Source organism: Motacilla alba, chromosome 9 (genome assembly GCF_015832195.1).
Source record: "Motacilla alba alba isolate MOTALB_02 chromosome 9, Motacilla_alba_V1.0_pri, whole genome shotgun sequence".
Classification (NCBI taxonomy): Eukaryota; Metazoa; Chordata; class Aves; order Passeriformes; family Motacillidae; genus Motacilla; species Motacilla alba.
Window position 1 is genome coordinate 8,418,998 of NC_052024.1, and position 17,023 is coordinate 8,436,020.

A 17,023-nucleotide genomic window follows, 5' to 3' on the forward strand; every position below is an offset into this window, starting at 1 on the left:
CAATATTATTCTTAAAGTCATTAGAAATTGGCCTGTAGAATAGAAGCTTAATGGATACATTATAAAAATACATATAATAAATTTTGATATGCATTTGGGTATTTCCTTTCACTGTCGGCTTTTATGTACTGTAGAGTAGAAATACATAATACTTAAGTGTGTTTTGGACTAATGCAAAACCTTATGGATTTTTTCTTTTCTAAACTATGAGGCAAAATTATTTGGTTTTATTTCATCCTGTGTGAAACTGATAAAGCACATTACTTAATTCTGCCAGAAGAATGGCACAAATTTTTGCTTTGGAATATGTTTTCATTCTTATAAACTTAATAAAACTCCCCATCCTTCTAGGTGGATATTACAACACTGACAAACCATATCCTAGAGGTGAGATCCTTATTGGAGGGCAGAATGTGACTGTGGGCTACTACAAAAATGAAGCACGAACCAAAAAAGATTTCACTGTTGATGAGAACGGGCAGAGGTGGCTCCATACTGGGGACATTGGAGAGTTTCATCATGATGGATGTCTAAAAATTATTGGTGAGTTAATAAATTCAGGTGGACATGTATATGTATAGATATTCATATACACACACGGTTTTCAGGGCTGTGAAATACAGTAATGAAAAAACTTCCATGTCTTGTCATGCAATCTAAAGCCTTCCCATGTATCTCAGAGAAGTTCTGATACGTTAATATAAACTTGTTTGTGTGGTTTAGAAGCTGATTTTTGGTTCACTTTGAAACGATCTTAACATTGACTCCCTAAGTTTGTGAGACTGGGTAGTAATGAGGGAGTTAAATACAAGCTGACTGAGTAGATAAGCTGCCTTATATTGTATAATTTTGTACGGTTGTGCTCAATAACCTCAAGTAATTTGGGCATAATTTTTGTTCCTATTGTTGTTTTTCAAGTAAAAGGTGAACAGTTGCTCTTTAAATATGGATTTAGCCTGAAATAAATAACATAATGCCACCAAAGGGTGCATATCCTGCCTTATGGGTCTGGGCCAGACAGCACAAAATGCGTGCTCCTGGCTAACAGTGGCTTTTGCATAGTCCTATTTGTCTTCCGTGCACATGATGGTGCTGTCATATAGGAAATGCTGTTCTGAAGGCAGAAAATGCATGGAATTGCAATATCCCTAATTTTGTTGGGACAGACAGACTGATAAAATGCATTCTAGAAACCTAACATTAAAGGTTTCTGGTACATTCACCAAACACGAGTCAGTTTATATATTTAAATGCTTATTTAAATAAGCATTTCAGAAAAATGTAAAATCCACGTTTCAGAGTTTTGTATTCGGTAATCAACACTTAATTCCTTTCTTCCTCAATAGATCGCAAAAAGGATCTTGTAAAACTGCAGGCAGGAGAATATGTTTCTCTTGGCAAAGTGGAAGCAGCTCTGAAAAATCTTCCACTGGTGGATAATATTTGTGCATATGCAAGCAGGTAAGAGCAGCTTATACCTCGTTACTGCTCTGTTCTTTGTCCTCTTGATACAAAATGTTTTGCACTCAATGTGTAGAATTTTTTTATTCGGTTAAAAAAAAGATTTTACCTATAACAGAATGGAAGAACTCACTATCAAAACTAAAATATCTGAAATCCATTTTTATTTTTCCTTTCTCATTTGTTGTCATCATTTATTAGGAAATACCAATGACGAGTCTTACATTCTCCCTTCCCCTATCTGAAAAGCAGCTGAGCTCTATTGCATTAATTACAGGCATCACTCAAGCACTTTGGAGATTGTTACCTTTAGAAGCCCTAGGACACCTTGTTCCTTGCTGTGTTTGGTTGTGATTTGTCCTTCAGAGGAAGTACTGTGGTACTTCAGAGGAAGGTGGGGGGAAAAACCACCAATGGCCCTGTAGCTGGCTTGTGAATTAAAGTTACTTTTCTTTATCCCTGCAGTACACCACCTTGAAGCTTGAGGAAAACCACAATCTAAACACTATGCAAACACACAATAAATGACAATCAAATGTCATTTCTATTTGCTTTAGATGTGTACTAATAAATTACGTGATAAGGGCTCAAACTCTATTTCTAGAGTTTCTTAGCTCTTACACGTATAAATATACTTCAGGTGGTCTTTGTTTCCTTTTGACATTTGACACTGATGTTTGGAAAGTTATTTTGGAGCTTCTGTATGATCAGAAATATTCTGACTCCCATTAATGTCTCAAAAAGCCCCATTTTACTTTGGAAGAAGCCAGGATAAGCATACCAGAGAATTGCTCAGTGGTAATAAACAAAACAGTTAACTTTTGATTTGTTCACCTGGTTCTCTGTAATTTTGGGGGGATTTGTGTAGTCATTCTGTAACTGCAGTTTTGACAGTTTTGGATCAGTAGGCTGGCATACATTGGGCCAGCCACTGCTGAGGAAATTTCCATTCTTTTAAGTTTTATTTGTGGTTTGGACTCACTGCATGAGTCTCACGTTTGCTGGCTTTGACAGCCTGAAGCTGCAACTGTTCCAAGCACCCTCTGTAATCTGTGGACAAAGAGCTTCCTGCATATGATTTCTTCTCTTCCAGTATTGCAGTTTGCTATTGGACTCACATTAACACAGAAATTTGGTAATTTTGCCAGGTCAGCATAACATTGGAAGCTAAAATGCACTTGCCAGCCAGACACTTGACTCTGATAGGCCATGTCTTGTCTATTACTTAAAAACAGGAAAACCTATGAGCAATTTTTAAAGGTAATTTACAAACAAGAGTCCATCCAGACCAAGGACAAACAAGACAAGACATTCCAGATTGGTTTTCCTGTTGCTGCTGTACTTTCTTAATACTGTTGTGTGTAATGTGGCCTGAGTAGCCATGTCACAAGAGTCCCTGAATGACTGTCCATATGCACATTTCATTGTGGGCATGTGCTCACCTCAGCAGTCTGAGCTCAGAGAGGTTTTGTAACAGTGCCTGTGACCTTTCTTGGATCCTGCCTCTCCTTATACTTTGCCTGGGTGATCTCCTACGCAAGAGGAGTCCTTTATTTGTAGCTGTTCTGCCTCCCACGTGCAAAAGGACAAGGAGGGCAGACTTTTACAAATGGGTTTAATATGTGATTTGACCTTAGATTTTAGGGTGCAAAGCTCCTCTGAACATGGTAGAAGGGAATCAGAATTGTTTGCATGATACTGCTACTTCAAAAGCTGTATTGACTTCAGACAAAATAAGTGAGATAAGGAATAAAAACATTTGCTGAAAGGAATGGTGATTAGAGCTCTGTCGGGGGAGACTCCTACTGCTTTATCAACACTTCACCCATCCAAGACACATGAAGTGGGTTTCAAGCATCATGTCAGGAGAGCAAACATGACAAGAAACCTGAGGGAGTCCTCAGTCATCTCAAAGAGATAAGGACCCGGCTTTACAGAATAGAAACAGTGATATCTATGTGTAGTGCCATTAAATGTTTCTGACCACAGGTCTGAGAGCCATACGTGGGTAAATTGTAAGCACAGCAAGGGAATGAGGCTGCCTAGTGTAGGACAGACATTTTGGCAGAATCTTTCATCATGGAAGAGATGACTAAGGAGGTCTTGAGGACCAAAGTCTGAAAATTTCCACTGAAAATCACTTCCAAGACAAAGGTACCAAATACAAAGGATCGGCATAAGGAGCAGCAACAGGGCAGTGACTGCTCAGGAGGGAAGATGTACCTTCAGGATACCTCTCAAGACAAAACAGTTCTTTAGCGTTTGAACTGCAGCAAGTGAAGATTTAACTTTGTGGCATAGAATGAAAAAGTACATGTACCAGGAACTGAGAGCTGCAAGGTGTTCTTTCCAAGAAAAAAACAGTTGGATGAACCTGTTTGTCCAGACCAAGTACACTTCTACTGAAGGGGCTGAATTTTAGATGAACAGAAAGTTTGATGCTTACCCAGCCAGCTGATTACTTCTATGTGCTGTTTATCCCTGGAGACGCTGGTGATGTTGCTGGACAGATCTTGAACATGTCAAAAGACTTACAGGAACCAGGGATGAAAGTGCCAGAGTCCTTTGTGTCCCAGGTGCCTTTACACAGAATATGTACACAGCAGGGAGCAGAGTTACAAGGGTTCAGTGCAGAGTGCAGCATCAGTGTGCATGGGGGGAAATGGGGCAGAGGCAAAGGCAGAAGGTGAGATACAAGCCGTAGTGATAGTGAGGCTAATCTGAAATCATCCTTTAGTACATTTTCAGGAAGAGAAAAAAGAGAATGGTTTTGTGCTGGCAGGCAAAGCTTGTGATGATGCTCCAGGAAAGTCTGTGTTTATAATGGACTCTGGTGCAGTCTTCTCAACTCTGGTCAGATGCCCATTATGATTCATGCCAGTAAGAAAGGGGAAAATTGCAATGTGCAGTAACCAAAAGCATATTTAGAGGTAGTATCTTAAAATTATCTTGAAGACCTTAAAGGATATAGTAGAGTAATCTGCATGCTAGGGCTAATTTTCCATATTTTGTATTAATCATCTGTCTGGGGAGAATTGAAAAGATTTAACAATTCTGTAGATAGTTAAGATGGGAGGGAACCAAAGCCACAGTGGAGGATAGGATGAGAATTAGGAGCAAGCTTGGCTAGATGGAGATTTGCTTGAAAATAGCAGTAAGTTGAAAGAGAGGAGTTGTAGATTATACTTACAGCTAAATAAACTGCAGAAGTGAAGGTGAGAACCACCAGTTGGTAGCAATTCTGTAGGAGCTGACATGAGTCCACAAGTGCTGTGATGTTATAAGAAGGTAAAAGGCATAATCAGATGTATTGCCTACAAAATGCACAATGATCTCTTTGCTGTAACAACTATTAAGGGGTCTGAGTTCCACATGTAGCCCATCACAAGAGATGGACCTCATGAAAGGAGTCCAGGAAAAAAATGACAATGTCTGGGCAGAGACGTGTGATGGCATGAATTTGGAGGAAAGGGCACTGCTGATATGTCTAAATAAACCTAAGAAGGGAAGCAAGACTAAAAAAGTGACAAGGAGAATCTGTGAATGAATAAATAGCTTCTGTGGAAAAGAGAGGCATATCTGACAATTGTAGGTACACTTCAAAGAGGAAGAGTCAGGAGTTGCCATCAGCAGCAGCTTATCCATGCTATGAGTGATGAAGTGTTGGCATTAGTGCTTGCTGATGTTGGAGAAAGATGTAGACCAACATCTGTTAGATGTATCTGACCCTGCTTCAGGGCAGGTGAATTGATTAGGAGCTCTTCTGAGATCACTTTCAACTCTGGCTCTGTGATCTGCTTTGTTAGAATGTGTCAAGCTGCTGTGTGAGGTTCTGTGCACATTTTACCTAAACTTTACACCATCGGAAAAGCTTTGAACACCTGTTCCAGAGTGAATTGTGCTTTAGGGCCCAAAGACTCTGAGACCACAGCTTCCTACGTTCTGGCATGTCAGGAGCAGACAAAGAGTGCCAATAGTAGAGTGAGTGTATGGACAATCACCTGAAAGAGAAAGAGAAGTCACTTCCCTTACAGAAGCAGGCATCCTTTGAGATGTGTTGTGCATATGCTCATTCCACAACCTGCTGTCCAACCCCTCTTCACTGCAGTCCTCTACTCCTCTACAGTAACTGGACTCTGCAGTTGAGAGGAAACTGAGGTAGGGAAGCCGCACACCAGTCTCCATTCCGGGCTGCCAAACATGAGCAGAGGCAGGGCGCAGTGACATCGCGTGGGTGCTGCTTCCCAAAGCTTTGGGCATGAGACACAGTGGAATATGCATATGGACAGCACACCTTGAAGCAATCCCCTTACTGTAAGGTAAGTAGCTTCTCTTTCTACTTACTTTTTAGCAGGCAGAGGTAGTTTGTGTACTATTTCAGGAGGATTATCAGGTGAACAAAAGCCAGCTGTTAAGAGCAAAATCTCTGTATGACGTGTAAAACCCTCAACTTGAAATGTTATTTTTGAGGAGTTGTTTACTTTGCCAAATTCATACTAAAGTACATTGTGCTTCTCAGTTTCCATTCTTATGTCATTGGATTTGTTGTGCCAAATCAAAAGGAGCTCGCAGACCTAGCCCGAAAAAAAGGATTTAAAGGAACCTGGGAAGAGATCTGTAACAGTCCTGAGATGGAAAAAGAGGTTCTGAAGGTGCTAGCTGAGGCTGCTGTGGCAGGTGAGTGGCTGGGTAGATGGTATCAATTTTGTGGACTGCAATGTCTGTGAAATAGATAAGCATAGGCCCTAAAATACTTCCTTGGGTGTATCTATTTCATTCAACCTGTATGAAGTGAGATTTTCATACAAAAACCCCCAACAACAAAACATGAATTGGGTCAGTCCTTTTGTTTCATGCAGCTTCTCTTACTGTGGCCCATAGCTGAGGAAAGAATATAAAAACAGAGAAGCTTTGTAAGTACAATTCTCTGTATGTATGTGTGTATGTGTAGTGTTCTTTAAGATGTCCTGTAGTATCTTGCTGGCCTTGCTGCTGGTCCTAAACCAGTGTGGGCCAGCTATAGATCCATAATCATAAATTATGCATTAGGTATGAGACAGTCTCACCTGCTACATACCTGTGCAGAGCTGAAATAAACCCATGGTGACAGGGGCTCTCCTGGCTTGTGCTTGGATCTGAAGGATTTCCAAAACTAAAGCAGCATCTTTGTAGTTAGTGATTTTCAGAAGACTTTCCTTACATTAACTTTTCTAGCCACATTTGAAAATTACTCAGATATTCTGTACCAGTGTCCATAGTTTCTCGTGGGAGTTTGTAGCTTCTTGGCCTGTTTGTGTGAAGAAATGCCTTGCTTGTCCCAGCCTTCCATCTGCCAGTTCAGGTTGACTCTGCTGAGCTCTGCTCTGGGAGGGGCAGTGAACAGTCCCAGTGGTGGCTGTGATTCTGGCAGTGTGGATTGTTCCTCCCCCTCAGTATCTTTTTCATGCTAATTGGCCATGCTCTGTCAGGCTTTTCTGGTGCAGAATGAAGCAGTGGCACAGGGCTGTTTTGTTTGTTCTTTGTAATAATTTCTGCCTTATTTTTGCTTTTGGCCATCTCTGAGCACTGGGCTTTTTTCATAACGCTCTCAGTTATGGCCACAGAATGATTTTTTGAAATGATCATCGGGGTGTAGAATTTTCCATACTCATCTCTTGGCACTTTCCTGCAATGGACGTTTCCTGCTGTTGTGCAGTTGCTCAGCATCACGATGTTCTTCTGTCCCTCTTTGCCCTTTGTCCTCATCCTTTCTACCCTGGATAACCACATGCTTCCAGCAGTCTGTGCTTATTTATATTCATCTTTTCTCCATATTGCTTGTGAATATATTAAACTCTCATGAGATATTTGCCAGCTCCCATCCCTCCTGCCATGAGTGCAGTCTCAACACTGCAGCTGCTCTTTCCTTGCCCCACCTCTCAAGTGTGGTTTTCTTCACTGTATGGAGCACATGGCCAAAGTCTTTCTCAGAAGCTGCTGTGATGGGGAGCATGTACAAAGTTGCTTTCATTTGTTGTGGAACACTATTCTAAAGATAATTAAGTACTTAAAAATTGATGAAGGGTAGTATTTGGTTCAATGATTTTGATGTTATTTTATATTTGGTTTTGGTTTCCACTTTGATATCACAGGCTTTACTTTTAAATGCTATCGATTTTAGTGATAAATTGCAAAAAATCCCTGAAAACCCAAACCTAGTAATCTAATGCCAAAGGGACAAAAAGGGGCAGGAAAACCTAAAAATGGCAGGTTGCACATGATAAATACACATTTGTATATATTTTTGAAATTCAACTTGAGAGGATTTTATTATTATTGCTATTTGTTGGCTACTTTTCTTAGTTGTTTGATTTTCTTTTCTCATATCTGAAACCACAGCAGAAATTGTTGCAAATGATAGCTTTTTGTGCTGAAGGTGTAACATGGAGAGCACTGCTCTCTTTCAGTACAGGGAAGAGCCCCCATGTGAACTTAATTCCCTTGATCAGTTTAGAACTATGAGGAAAAAAACAAACTCCCCCATTTTTTCTAACCTAAGTAGCATGGATTTTAAGATTTTCTCTCCAGATGATGAGTACCATGATGCTGATAGAGCAGAGTCTCTATCAGAGAGATTGGAGGATATCATTTCCATGCACTGAGGTTTTTTTTGAAGTTAGGGAGCTGCAGAGATACTTGAACAGCTGGGCTTTATTCCAGTACTTCTGTGGTATTGCCATGTCTGGGGTCACCATTTATTACCGTGGGTCTTCAGGGCAGTCAGGACTTGGTGAAGGGAAGGAGAGATCTTGACTCCATTTCAGAAGGCTGAAATTATATTATGATATATATTACATTAAAGAAGACCACACTATGACTATACTACAAAGAACAGAGAGAAAAGAATCATCAGAAGGCGAGACAGGAATAGAAAGGAATGAATAACAAAGTTCTGTGACTCCCAGAGAGTCCCAGAGCTGCTGCCTCCTCGATTGGCCACCAAATAGAAACATCCCACATTGACCAATGGAGGAAGCACCTGCTGCATTCCACAGCAGCAGATAACAAATTGTTCACACTTGAAGCTGAGGCCTTCTCAGCTTCTCAGGAGAAGAAAATCCTAGCAAAGGGATTTTCACAAAATATCACAACCACACTGTGGAAACTGGACAACAGGTACTAGCAGATCCTGTCCCTCTGCTTGTGACCCCACAGGTGGTCAAACCAACCGTGGGGGTTGGAGGAGCACATCTTCATTTGGGTCACGAGCGTGAGAATACGATTTCTCTTTTTGTGCTTAACTTCTGGCAAATGGCTCCATTTAGGTTCTGTATTAAAAATGTTTCTTTTCGCAGCAAACCTGGAGAAGTTTGAAATCCCAGTGAAGATCCGTTTGAGCCCGGATCCTTGGACCCCAGAGACGGGTCTGGTGACGGACGCGTTCAAGCTGAAGCGCAAGGAGCTGACGGCGTTCTACCAGCCGGACATTGAGCGGATGTACGGGAAGAGCGTCAAGTAGCCCTCCTCGGCTCCGCTGCTGCTCGCTGAGCTCGGATCAAATAGGAAATACTTGAATTGCCTGTCTCTACTCAACACTTGAGATCAACACACAAAACCACCACTCCTCATTCCCAGCTTGAAACTGTTCTTTCTAATGACGTCACCGTGATGACTGGCAAGTTTAGTAAAATGTTATGGCAGCAAATTTGTGTCTGTCTCCTTTTTTCCAGTTTTCTCTGCTACCTTGTCAGTCCGTGGATTTTCCCGGGTCTTTTTGGGAAACCATGATTCTGAAGCCTCAAGTTTTTAAACATTTATAAATCCTGTATAATGTTTTATTTGTATCTTTAAAATTTGGATGTATATAGAGAGAACTTGGCTATATAAGAAATGGTTATACTGGGGGCCTTTTTTTACCTAATTATTTAAAGATAAGAAGGTATTGATGTTGTGACATTATGTACATTGAAAATGCTTGTAACAAGGTAATTGTTGAACAGAGGACCAGGTTATTTGCTGCTGTGCTATTTTTCTGTGTAAATCTGAGGGAGAAAATGTTTGACGTTCCAGCTTGTGTAATGCACCTTCAATATGTGCCTAATGGTTACTTTTATTTTTATCTGAAAATGGAAGGATGGTCGTGGCACAGCTCTGCCTCAAGGCAGGTACTCTTGCAGGTGTTAGTTAAAGCTCCTTTAGTACAGAAGATGCTATTAACACAGCAGAAGTTAAACCTAACAATAATCTCTCAGATACAGAAACTCCTTTTTTAAATAGCTCATGACCATTTCATCCAGAGCTGAATTGTGTAGTGCTAATATGAACTCTCATCATTAATTTCACCTTGTACTTTACAAGCTTGACTGTATCCTTTTAACAGAGGGACTGTAGCAACCTTTGTCTTTTCTCATTAGGTTTGGTCATTACAGTGGGTTTCCTCTTTCATTGTTTATTAAGGTTTGGCAAGACCCCTGCTCTACCCTAGCTGCAACCCAAATCTTCCTGGGGGGATTTTTAAAGTCATAATGACAGTTATGTTCTCAGCTCACACAGTGCCTAGCTGCCCTTTGTGCCATTAAAAATCTCCCTTTGATTCTCTGTTCTTTTGTCTTGTACTTTTTGCTTTAAAAACCTGATATTTGAAGCATTTGTCAGCCAGAGTTATTTATGTTGCTTGGTTTGTTACATCTGATTCTTTGGGAAAGAGTCTCAATTTCTGTTTCAATAGAGATCTGTGGATATTGTTTGAAAAAATGTGGGGGCTCTTTTCATCTTGAGTGAGAACGTTCAGATTTGTTTCAGATGTGAATTTTATTTTCAAAATATTTCTGGAAAGAATATTCAGGGTTACATGAGAATGTGAAAAGGCATATATCAGTCAACTTGGTGATGAAGCAAATACTAAAATGGTTTTAATTTGGAGATCACTCTCTTGTGTATCATTTGCTTGTAGTACTAAAACTCAGGGTCCTGATGCTTTCTTAGTGCCCTGCTCTGGTAGCACATAGCAATGCTGAAGGCCAGAAGCTTAGTTTGGGAGAGGGAGTTCCTGCTGATTGTCTTTGTGACATGAGGCTTTGGGAGGTATTTGATGTGCAAATTCTCATTTTATAAACCTCTGAAATATTGTTTTAATTAATGCTCTCCATTGATTATAGAAAGCAGATTCATAGGAGTTGAAGGTTATCAAGCAGGTTCCCTGATGAAACGATGAGGTGGTTTGTGCTAATGATGGATTTCCCCTGCTGCTGTCCATGACAAACTGTTAACATTTGGTAAATTTTGGTGTAAGTAATCAAATAGAAATAGAAGCAACAAAGAGAAATCAGAACCATATTTTTGAGATTATTGCCTTTAGATATCCAGATCATGAATGAACAAATAGACATAAGACAAATGTTGAAAAATGACTGAAGAATCCAAATGTGGAAAAATTGCCAAGGCTGTAGGGGAGTGTCACACCATGTATTAGACATTGCTAACATTTAAATTTGTATCTGTGCTCCATCAACAGGTTCTTAAACAGAACTCAGCACAGACTGTACATTGTTCAAATATTTTTGTGATTTTTAGTGAAAAATAATAAATTGTTGAAGTACTATGTATATCACTTGGTGCATTGTGCAGCAGATTTAAGAAAATAAATCTGCTTTTGGTTGAACAAATCTGAAGTCAGTATTTTGTTCTGCTAAGGGTTTAAATCCCCCTTTGAGAAATTGCTTAAAGGAAACTTTTTAAATGGTTTGGAAATAGGAGTTTTATTTTCTTTTTTCTAATCCAGTCACAAGATGGGGTTGCAGTCTAACTGTGCATTTGATTTAACAGTTCAGGTTTTTTATGTTTAAAATGGATGTGGTATATGTATAGTTTTTCTTTCATTAGGCATTAAGATTCATTGTGGACATTTTTATTTCTTCTACAGAATGTGAAAACAAAGCAGTTCATTAAGTTTAGTCTCAGTGCTGGAGATAGACTTTTTAAAAATCTTTATGATGAGTGTGGGGTTTGTTCTTATGACGTATAGCAGAAGACAGACTCCACTCCTGCTGGATTGTGAGTACTTCCATGTCCCATTGAGACCACCTGTGCTGGGGGTGCTGGGAGCTGCTGGGGGCTGTAATGGGTGTTCAGTGAGGCTGCAGCTCAAGTGTGGGGCTCCTTCCCCTGCTCCTCTGGGCTGCCACCCCGTGCTCCTGCATTGCTAAGCACAAGAACAGCTTTGGAGGGATTTGTTCCAGCCCTGCAGAGATGCTCTGCTTGCCAGCTGGCAATCTCCTCCATATTTAAATTTTTTTTTTTTTGTGTGTGTGTCTTCCCATGCCCTGTGTAACAAGAACAAAGTACCTGCTGGAATGCAGTGCCCTGTCCAGGGGCTGTGGGCAGCTGTGCAGGAGCTGAGAGGTGTGTGTTTGGGACGAGTGGTCTCTGTCACGTGGGGGATCTGCAATGCAAAGAGCTGTAACTTCAAACAATCTGAGTTCAAACTAAGAGCAAGGGGCATATACCTCACCTGAAGGGCCCCCAGAAGAGGGGGATTTTTAACAAAACTTTTGTAAATAAAAACTTATCAGGTCTCTGAATCGTTGAAAATTGTAACTACTTACTGTATTTCATTATTAAAATGGTTGACCAAGAAATTCCAGGAATGCTGTGAATATCCTTTAAATTTCACAATTCTTTAAAATGTTTTCAGGACTTTAGGCTATCATTCAATCTAGATGTAAGTGTTCTTTACAGAGCATAGTGTTTCTGGGGTGTGTGAGAAATTCAGAAGTTGCATGTCAGAAAAGGCAGTGTGAGTTTGCTGCTGCAGGTCTCCCGGAGGCAGGAGCACACCTCAGAGGGGAGCTCCAGCTGAGCAGGGCAAGATTCTGCAGAAATGGCAGTGAACAGCAATGTGAGACTGCAGCTAAGAACAAAGCAGGTCCCTACATCCCCCTGCTTTACAGACAGGATGCAGAGAAGGGTATGGAATCCAAACCATACATGAGGAACACCCCGTAAAGCTGGTAAGTTTATGCAGAAATTGCTATAGGACATAAAACTCCTTTGCAATAACCTTTGTCCTGCTAAAATTCACAAACTTTTTATTCTGTACTAAAACTACATTCTTACTACATAAGTGATGCAATGCAGCATTTTTAATTTTTGTTACTGTGGTGTATTAACTACTTTGGACTTGGTATAAAATAGTGTACATCTATTTCTTTTCTGGTAAGAGGAACAATTTTCAACTTGCCTACACCTTGGACCAGGCTGAAACATGAATTGAATGACCAATTGTATATTGTTGTAATGGGTTATTTAATGTAAGCTCATTTTCAATGTGATCTTGGTTGTTACTATGAACTGCCTGAACATTGTATACCCTAATTGAGTTATATTGTATGAATTATTTATTTGTAATTGGATATCATGTTTCAAAAATAAAATTAATTTCACAAATTGGGTCCTGTACATCCAGTTTTTTCAGTGGTACAGAGTTGATAATATAGAAATGTGTTCATTATTGTCAAGTGTTTCAAATACATGCGACCATTTTGGACTGAATGCAGGAGCAGGAATTACCAGGTTAGCCTAGATTTTTACTGCAGGAAAATTAATTATGTTTGGCCAATTTCTATTTGCATATGATCTGCCATTTACCTGGTTTTAAAAGCACTGGCTGTGGGAAATACCTGATGTAAAGCTGTAGGCTTATGACTTTTTTTTTTTCCTATCCAAGTGTGCTAGGACTTGTATTTAGTGTGTAATTTTCCTTAAGTTTGTGTGTTGAAGGGTCAAATACTAGATGCTTGCAGTTGGACTTCTTAAGAGATCTTGAGCACTCAGAATTTGATTACAAGCTCACAAACCATTGCTGGTGACAGTCCAGCCTGGAGGCGTCTCAAGAGAAGCCTCTGTTACCCTTTTTGTTGTCTCTATTTACAGGTTCCCCAAATGCCCAGGGTCATAGTGCTGACAAAATGTCAAACCTTCCTTGCTGTGAAGCTGATATTTTTGTTTATCTCTTTAACCAGCCATGAGAAGGCTCCAGCTTCCTCTAGATTCAGTTACATCCAAAGTAGTTGTTTATTATTTTCTTTCAAAAATACTGGGGGGTTTTTAGACTGAAAACTTATTTCAAATCATTTAGGATAATATGATTCACTTTAACTGATTTTTTGTTTTTCTTTTTTTTGTTAGACATTTATAGCTAATAAAATGCTGTTAGGGGTCTCTTTAGTAAAGAGAAATAAAGGTTCAGAATTATTATAATAGGTATTTATTGTAGCAATTAATTTCAGGAAGGATAAGTGTAACCATATCAGAAAATATGTTAATGTAACCTATAGAGAGGCATGAGGATCCAAAATAGATACAATAAAAACACAAATAAAAACATTGTAAACCTGAGTTGTTCTTACTGTCTACAAAAATCCAGGGGTGACAGACGGGAAAGGGAGTACCCAAACAGCTGAAAAGGTGAGTAATTTTTGAAAAAAATAATTGTAATACTTTTAAATATTTTTAAAACCCTGTTGTTATTTCTGTGTGTGTAGGATTTCTCTCTGGGCGCTGAGGGTTAAAGGAGAGCCAGGCCTGAGCTCTGCTCGGAGCAGTGCCCGTCCTTCGCTGCTCTGCTGTCCTGGGGAGCTGTTGGGAAGTGGTGGCCATGGCCCTGCTGCTCACTGAGTCACCTGCCCTCCCTGTCATGTTCTCCTGCCCACCAGAGCGGTGTGCAAGGGAGCTCTGCCTTTCCCTGGAGCTGATGTGAAGGGGATTTGTCTGCCCTTGGCAAGCCAGGGAGCAGGTGACAGATGTGCCTTTTCTTTGTGCTGGGCAGCCAGTGGGAGAAGAGTTTCTGCTTTGGGATGAAAGGTGCCAGTGATAAATGGGAAATGAGGGACTATTCCCAGGCAGGGCAGCTTCTGCACATGGAGAGCTGGAGCTGAGGGCAGAGCTGGTGGCAGTGGGGCTGTGTCTGCCCCTGGCTGGCTGGCACAGATCCAGCTGTGGGGCTGGAGGGACAGCAGCTGGGGGTGGCTGAATGTTTCAGAGAGTGTTGGCAAGTATTTTCTCTACTCTAGCTACAATTAAAATAGATGCCTGTGGGTTTTAGCTAGTAGTGTCTCTATGATTTGAATCCCAGATTTCATTATATGGACTGGCTTCAGCATTTAATTCCTGCTTTATGTGCAAACAAGGCTGTGGTTGTGTTTGAGGGGTCCCAGGACGAGGGAAGAGATGAGAATCTTGACTCCATGTTTCAGAAGGCTGATTTATTATATTATGATATATATTATATTAAAAATGCTGTACTAAAACTGTACTAAAAGAATAGAGAGAAGGATACAGACAGAAGGCTAGACAAGAATAGAATGGAATGAGTAATAAAAACCCGTGACTGCTCAGAGCCTCGACAGCTGGACCAATGATTGGTCATCAAGTAGAAACAACTCACATGGACCAATCAAAGATGCACCTGTTGCATTCCACAGCAGCAGATAATTATTGTTTTTCTTTTCCTCTGAGGCTTCTCAGCTTCTCGGGAGAAAAAATCCTGGCAAAGGGATTTTCATAAAATATCATGTTGACACAGGCTTGGCTTTAGCTGCCTCCCTGCCCAACCAGAGACCTTGCACAGGGCTGGCCATCAGGGCACTTCCATCTCCAGGTGGTTCTGGATGGGCATCCCCACACTGCTGCCTGGTCCCCAGTACAGGGTGGTTGGTGGAAAAGCAAACATTGTTTCCCTGTTGGGGGTTGGGTGGGTTCAGTTTCCTGGTGGCACACGTACCCAAAAGGATAGGGGAGCCTGTTGTGCATGAAATGTCAAAAAGATGTTTTATATCAGACTTCAGGGGTGCTCAGCCTGGCCAAGTGCAACAGCAGGAAAAACCATATACCATATTTGAATCCCTAGCTCCTGAATTTCCATGAATTCCACTGTACCCTTTCCCACTGCAGTACAAGTGTGTGTTTATTTCTTTCCCTGGAACTGCAATGCCTTCTATTGGTTGGGTAGGTTGTTTGGTTTTTGTTTTGGTAATTATCTGCAGATAATTGAGAGACAACTTTATGAATGTAAGAGTTAAACTTCAATGGAAAAGTTTATTTGGCTTCCCATTGATGTGCACTCACAGTAGTGTTTGGCAATGAGCCTGGTGGCTGGTGACCTTTATTCCTCTGAAATGGTGAGATTTTGATGTAAACCCTTACACTGAGTGAGTTTTCTTACATCAAGTAAATTTACATCGAGTTTCTGCTACTTTAGGCTCCTAGAGAGGTTAAGGGAGAAAGAAACATAATTTTGAAATATTAAATTCTTAATAGCAAAAGAAACTATCAAATTCCCATAAAATTCTTGTATTTATCTTAATAATGCTGGCCAGATACAGTTCAGTTTTATTGAAATAGGATTTGTATCAGGAATTTTTCAGCAAACTCTATTTTTGGTACATTTTCTAGTACCATATTTGCGTAGCTGTTTTTAAATCCTAAGCAAATAGCTTACAAGGCTGAAGAATGATTTGGAAAGCATAGTTCCTGCTATGTATTGTAGTTGGAAGATAGGCTGTGGATGTTTAACAAGCTGTAAGGAAGCTATTTACTGAAACTCATTAAGCATTTTATGTTTCATCAGTTCTCTGGATCTCACACACATTTGCTAGGTATTTCTGCCAGGTTTCTTGGAAACGAGGTGATTTTGCTCAATTTTGTTGCAATTCAGGACTTGGTGTGTTCCAGCTAAAGCAGTGTAACATAATTAGCAGGAGGGCTGAGAATGCCAGTGAGCAATCTGGCCGGTTCAGCATCACTTCCTCTTCCCTCCCCTTCTTGCCAGAGCTGCATAAGAACTGTAAAACAATCGGAGAACCAAAAAAGGGAGACTTTTCAAGAGCAATTTCTGTATCAAACTGGGTTGATTGATGCCCGTTGATATATTTCTGTATCAGAATGGGTCGATAAGTTGTTGGTTGAGTGCAGCTCCAGTGGGATATGTGCCTGTGCCTCTGCACTCCCACGGGCTGACAGGCACAAGCAAACATCTTGTGGGTGACCTGCAACAGGGCAGATTTAGGGCCAGAAGGTTTTGGGTTGTCCCTTCCTGGTGCAGAGCGCCATGGAGCTTCAGGGGGTGGTGGTTCCTGTTGGACTGTTTGATGTCTTTCCAAGGATGTTGTAAGTGAAATGTGCTAAAACTTCTGTCAGAAATTTCTTTCATTTTAATTTGAAGTCTGGATAAACTTGTGAAATATCTCTTTGAAGGTATCTCCCATATAGTTATTCTTCCATGTGCTCAGCAATGGAGGCTTTCTGAGCTTATCTGAGGTTTCCCAGGACTGGCAGGTGACAGGTCTGGTTGAGGGCAGCATGTTACTGATGGGCAGTGTGTGTTTTGCAGTAATTTTCCTAACATTTTCATAAATAGATGAGATTTGGGACTTTCCCCAGAATTTTTCCCAGTGCTACTAAGGGATACTTGTTTTTAAACCATTTTTCCATTTCCTTCTATCAGTTTTATTTTCTACCAGCAACTTTTCATTATACCATGGCCTGATCAGATCTTTCTGGTGTGCTTTTTTTCCATAACTGATGG

At 40.5% G+C, this 17,023-nt stretch overlaps 1 protein-coding gene across 3 annotated transcripts in view; it reads left to right on the forward strand.

Annotated features, from left to right (window-relative positions):
• ACSL3 (acyl-CoA synthetase long chain family member 3) overlaps positions 1-12,890 on the forward strand; it is a 50,983-nt gene extending 38,093 nt beyond the window's left edge. The window contains exons 13-16 of one of the 3 annotated variants that reach the window (XR_005257967.1): positions 352-543; positions 1,347-1,461; positions 5,588-5,780; positions 5,981-6,121. Coding sequence is in view for 2 of the 3 variants with exons in the window: in XM_038145659.1 (XP_038001587.1) it covers positions 352-543; positions 1,347-1,461; positions 5,981-6,138; positions 8,796-8,959 (629 nt within the window). In the remaining variant the exon portion in view is untranslated. Of the gene's footprint in view, positions 1-351; positions 544-1,346; positions 1,462-5,587; positions 5,781-5,980; positions 6,139-8,795 lie in introns of those variants that run through there. The other 2 variants (XM_038145659.1, XM_038145660.1) reach the window with 2 other exon arrangements.
• Positions 12,891-17,023: the final 4,133 nt, after the last annotated feature.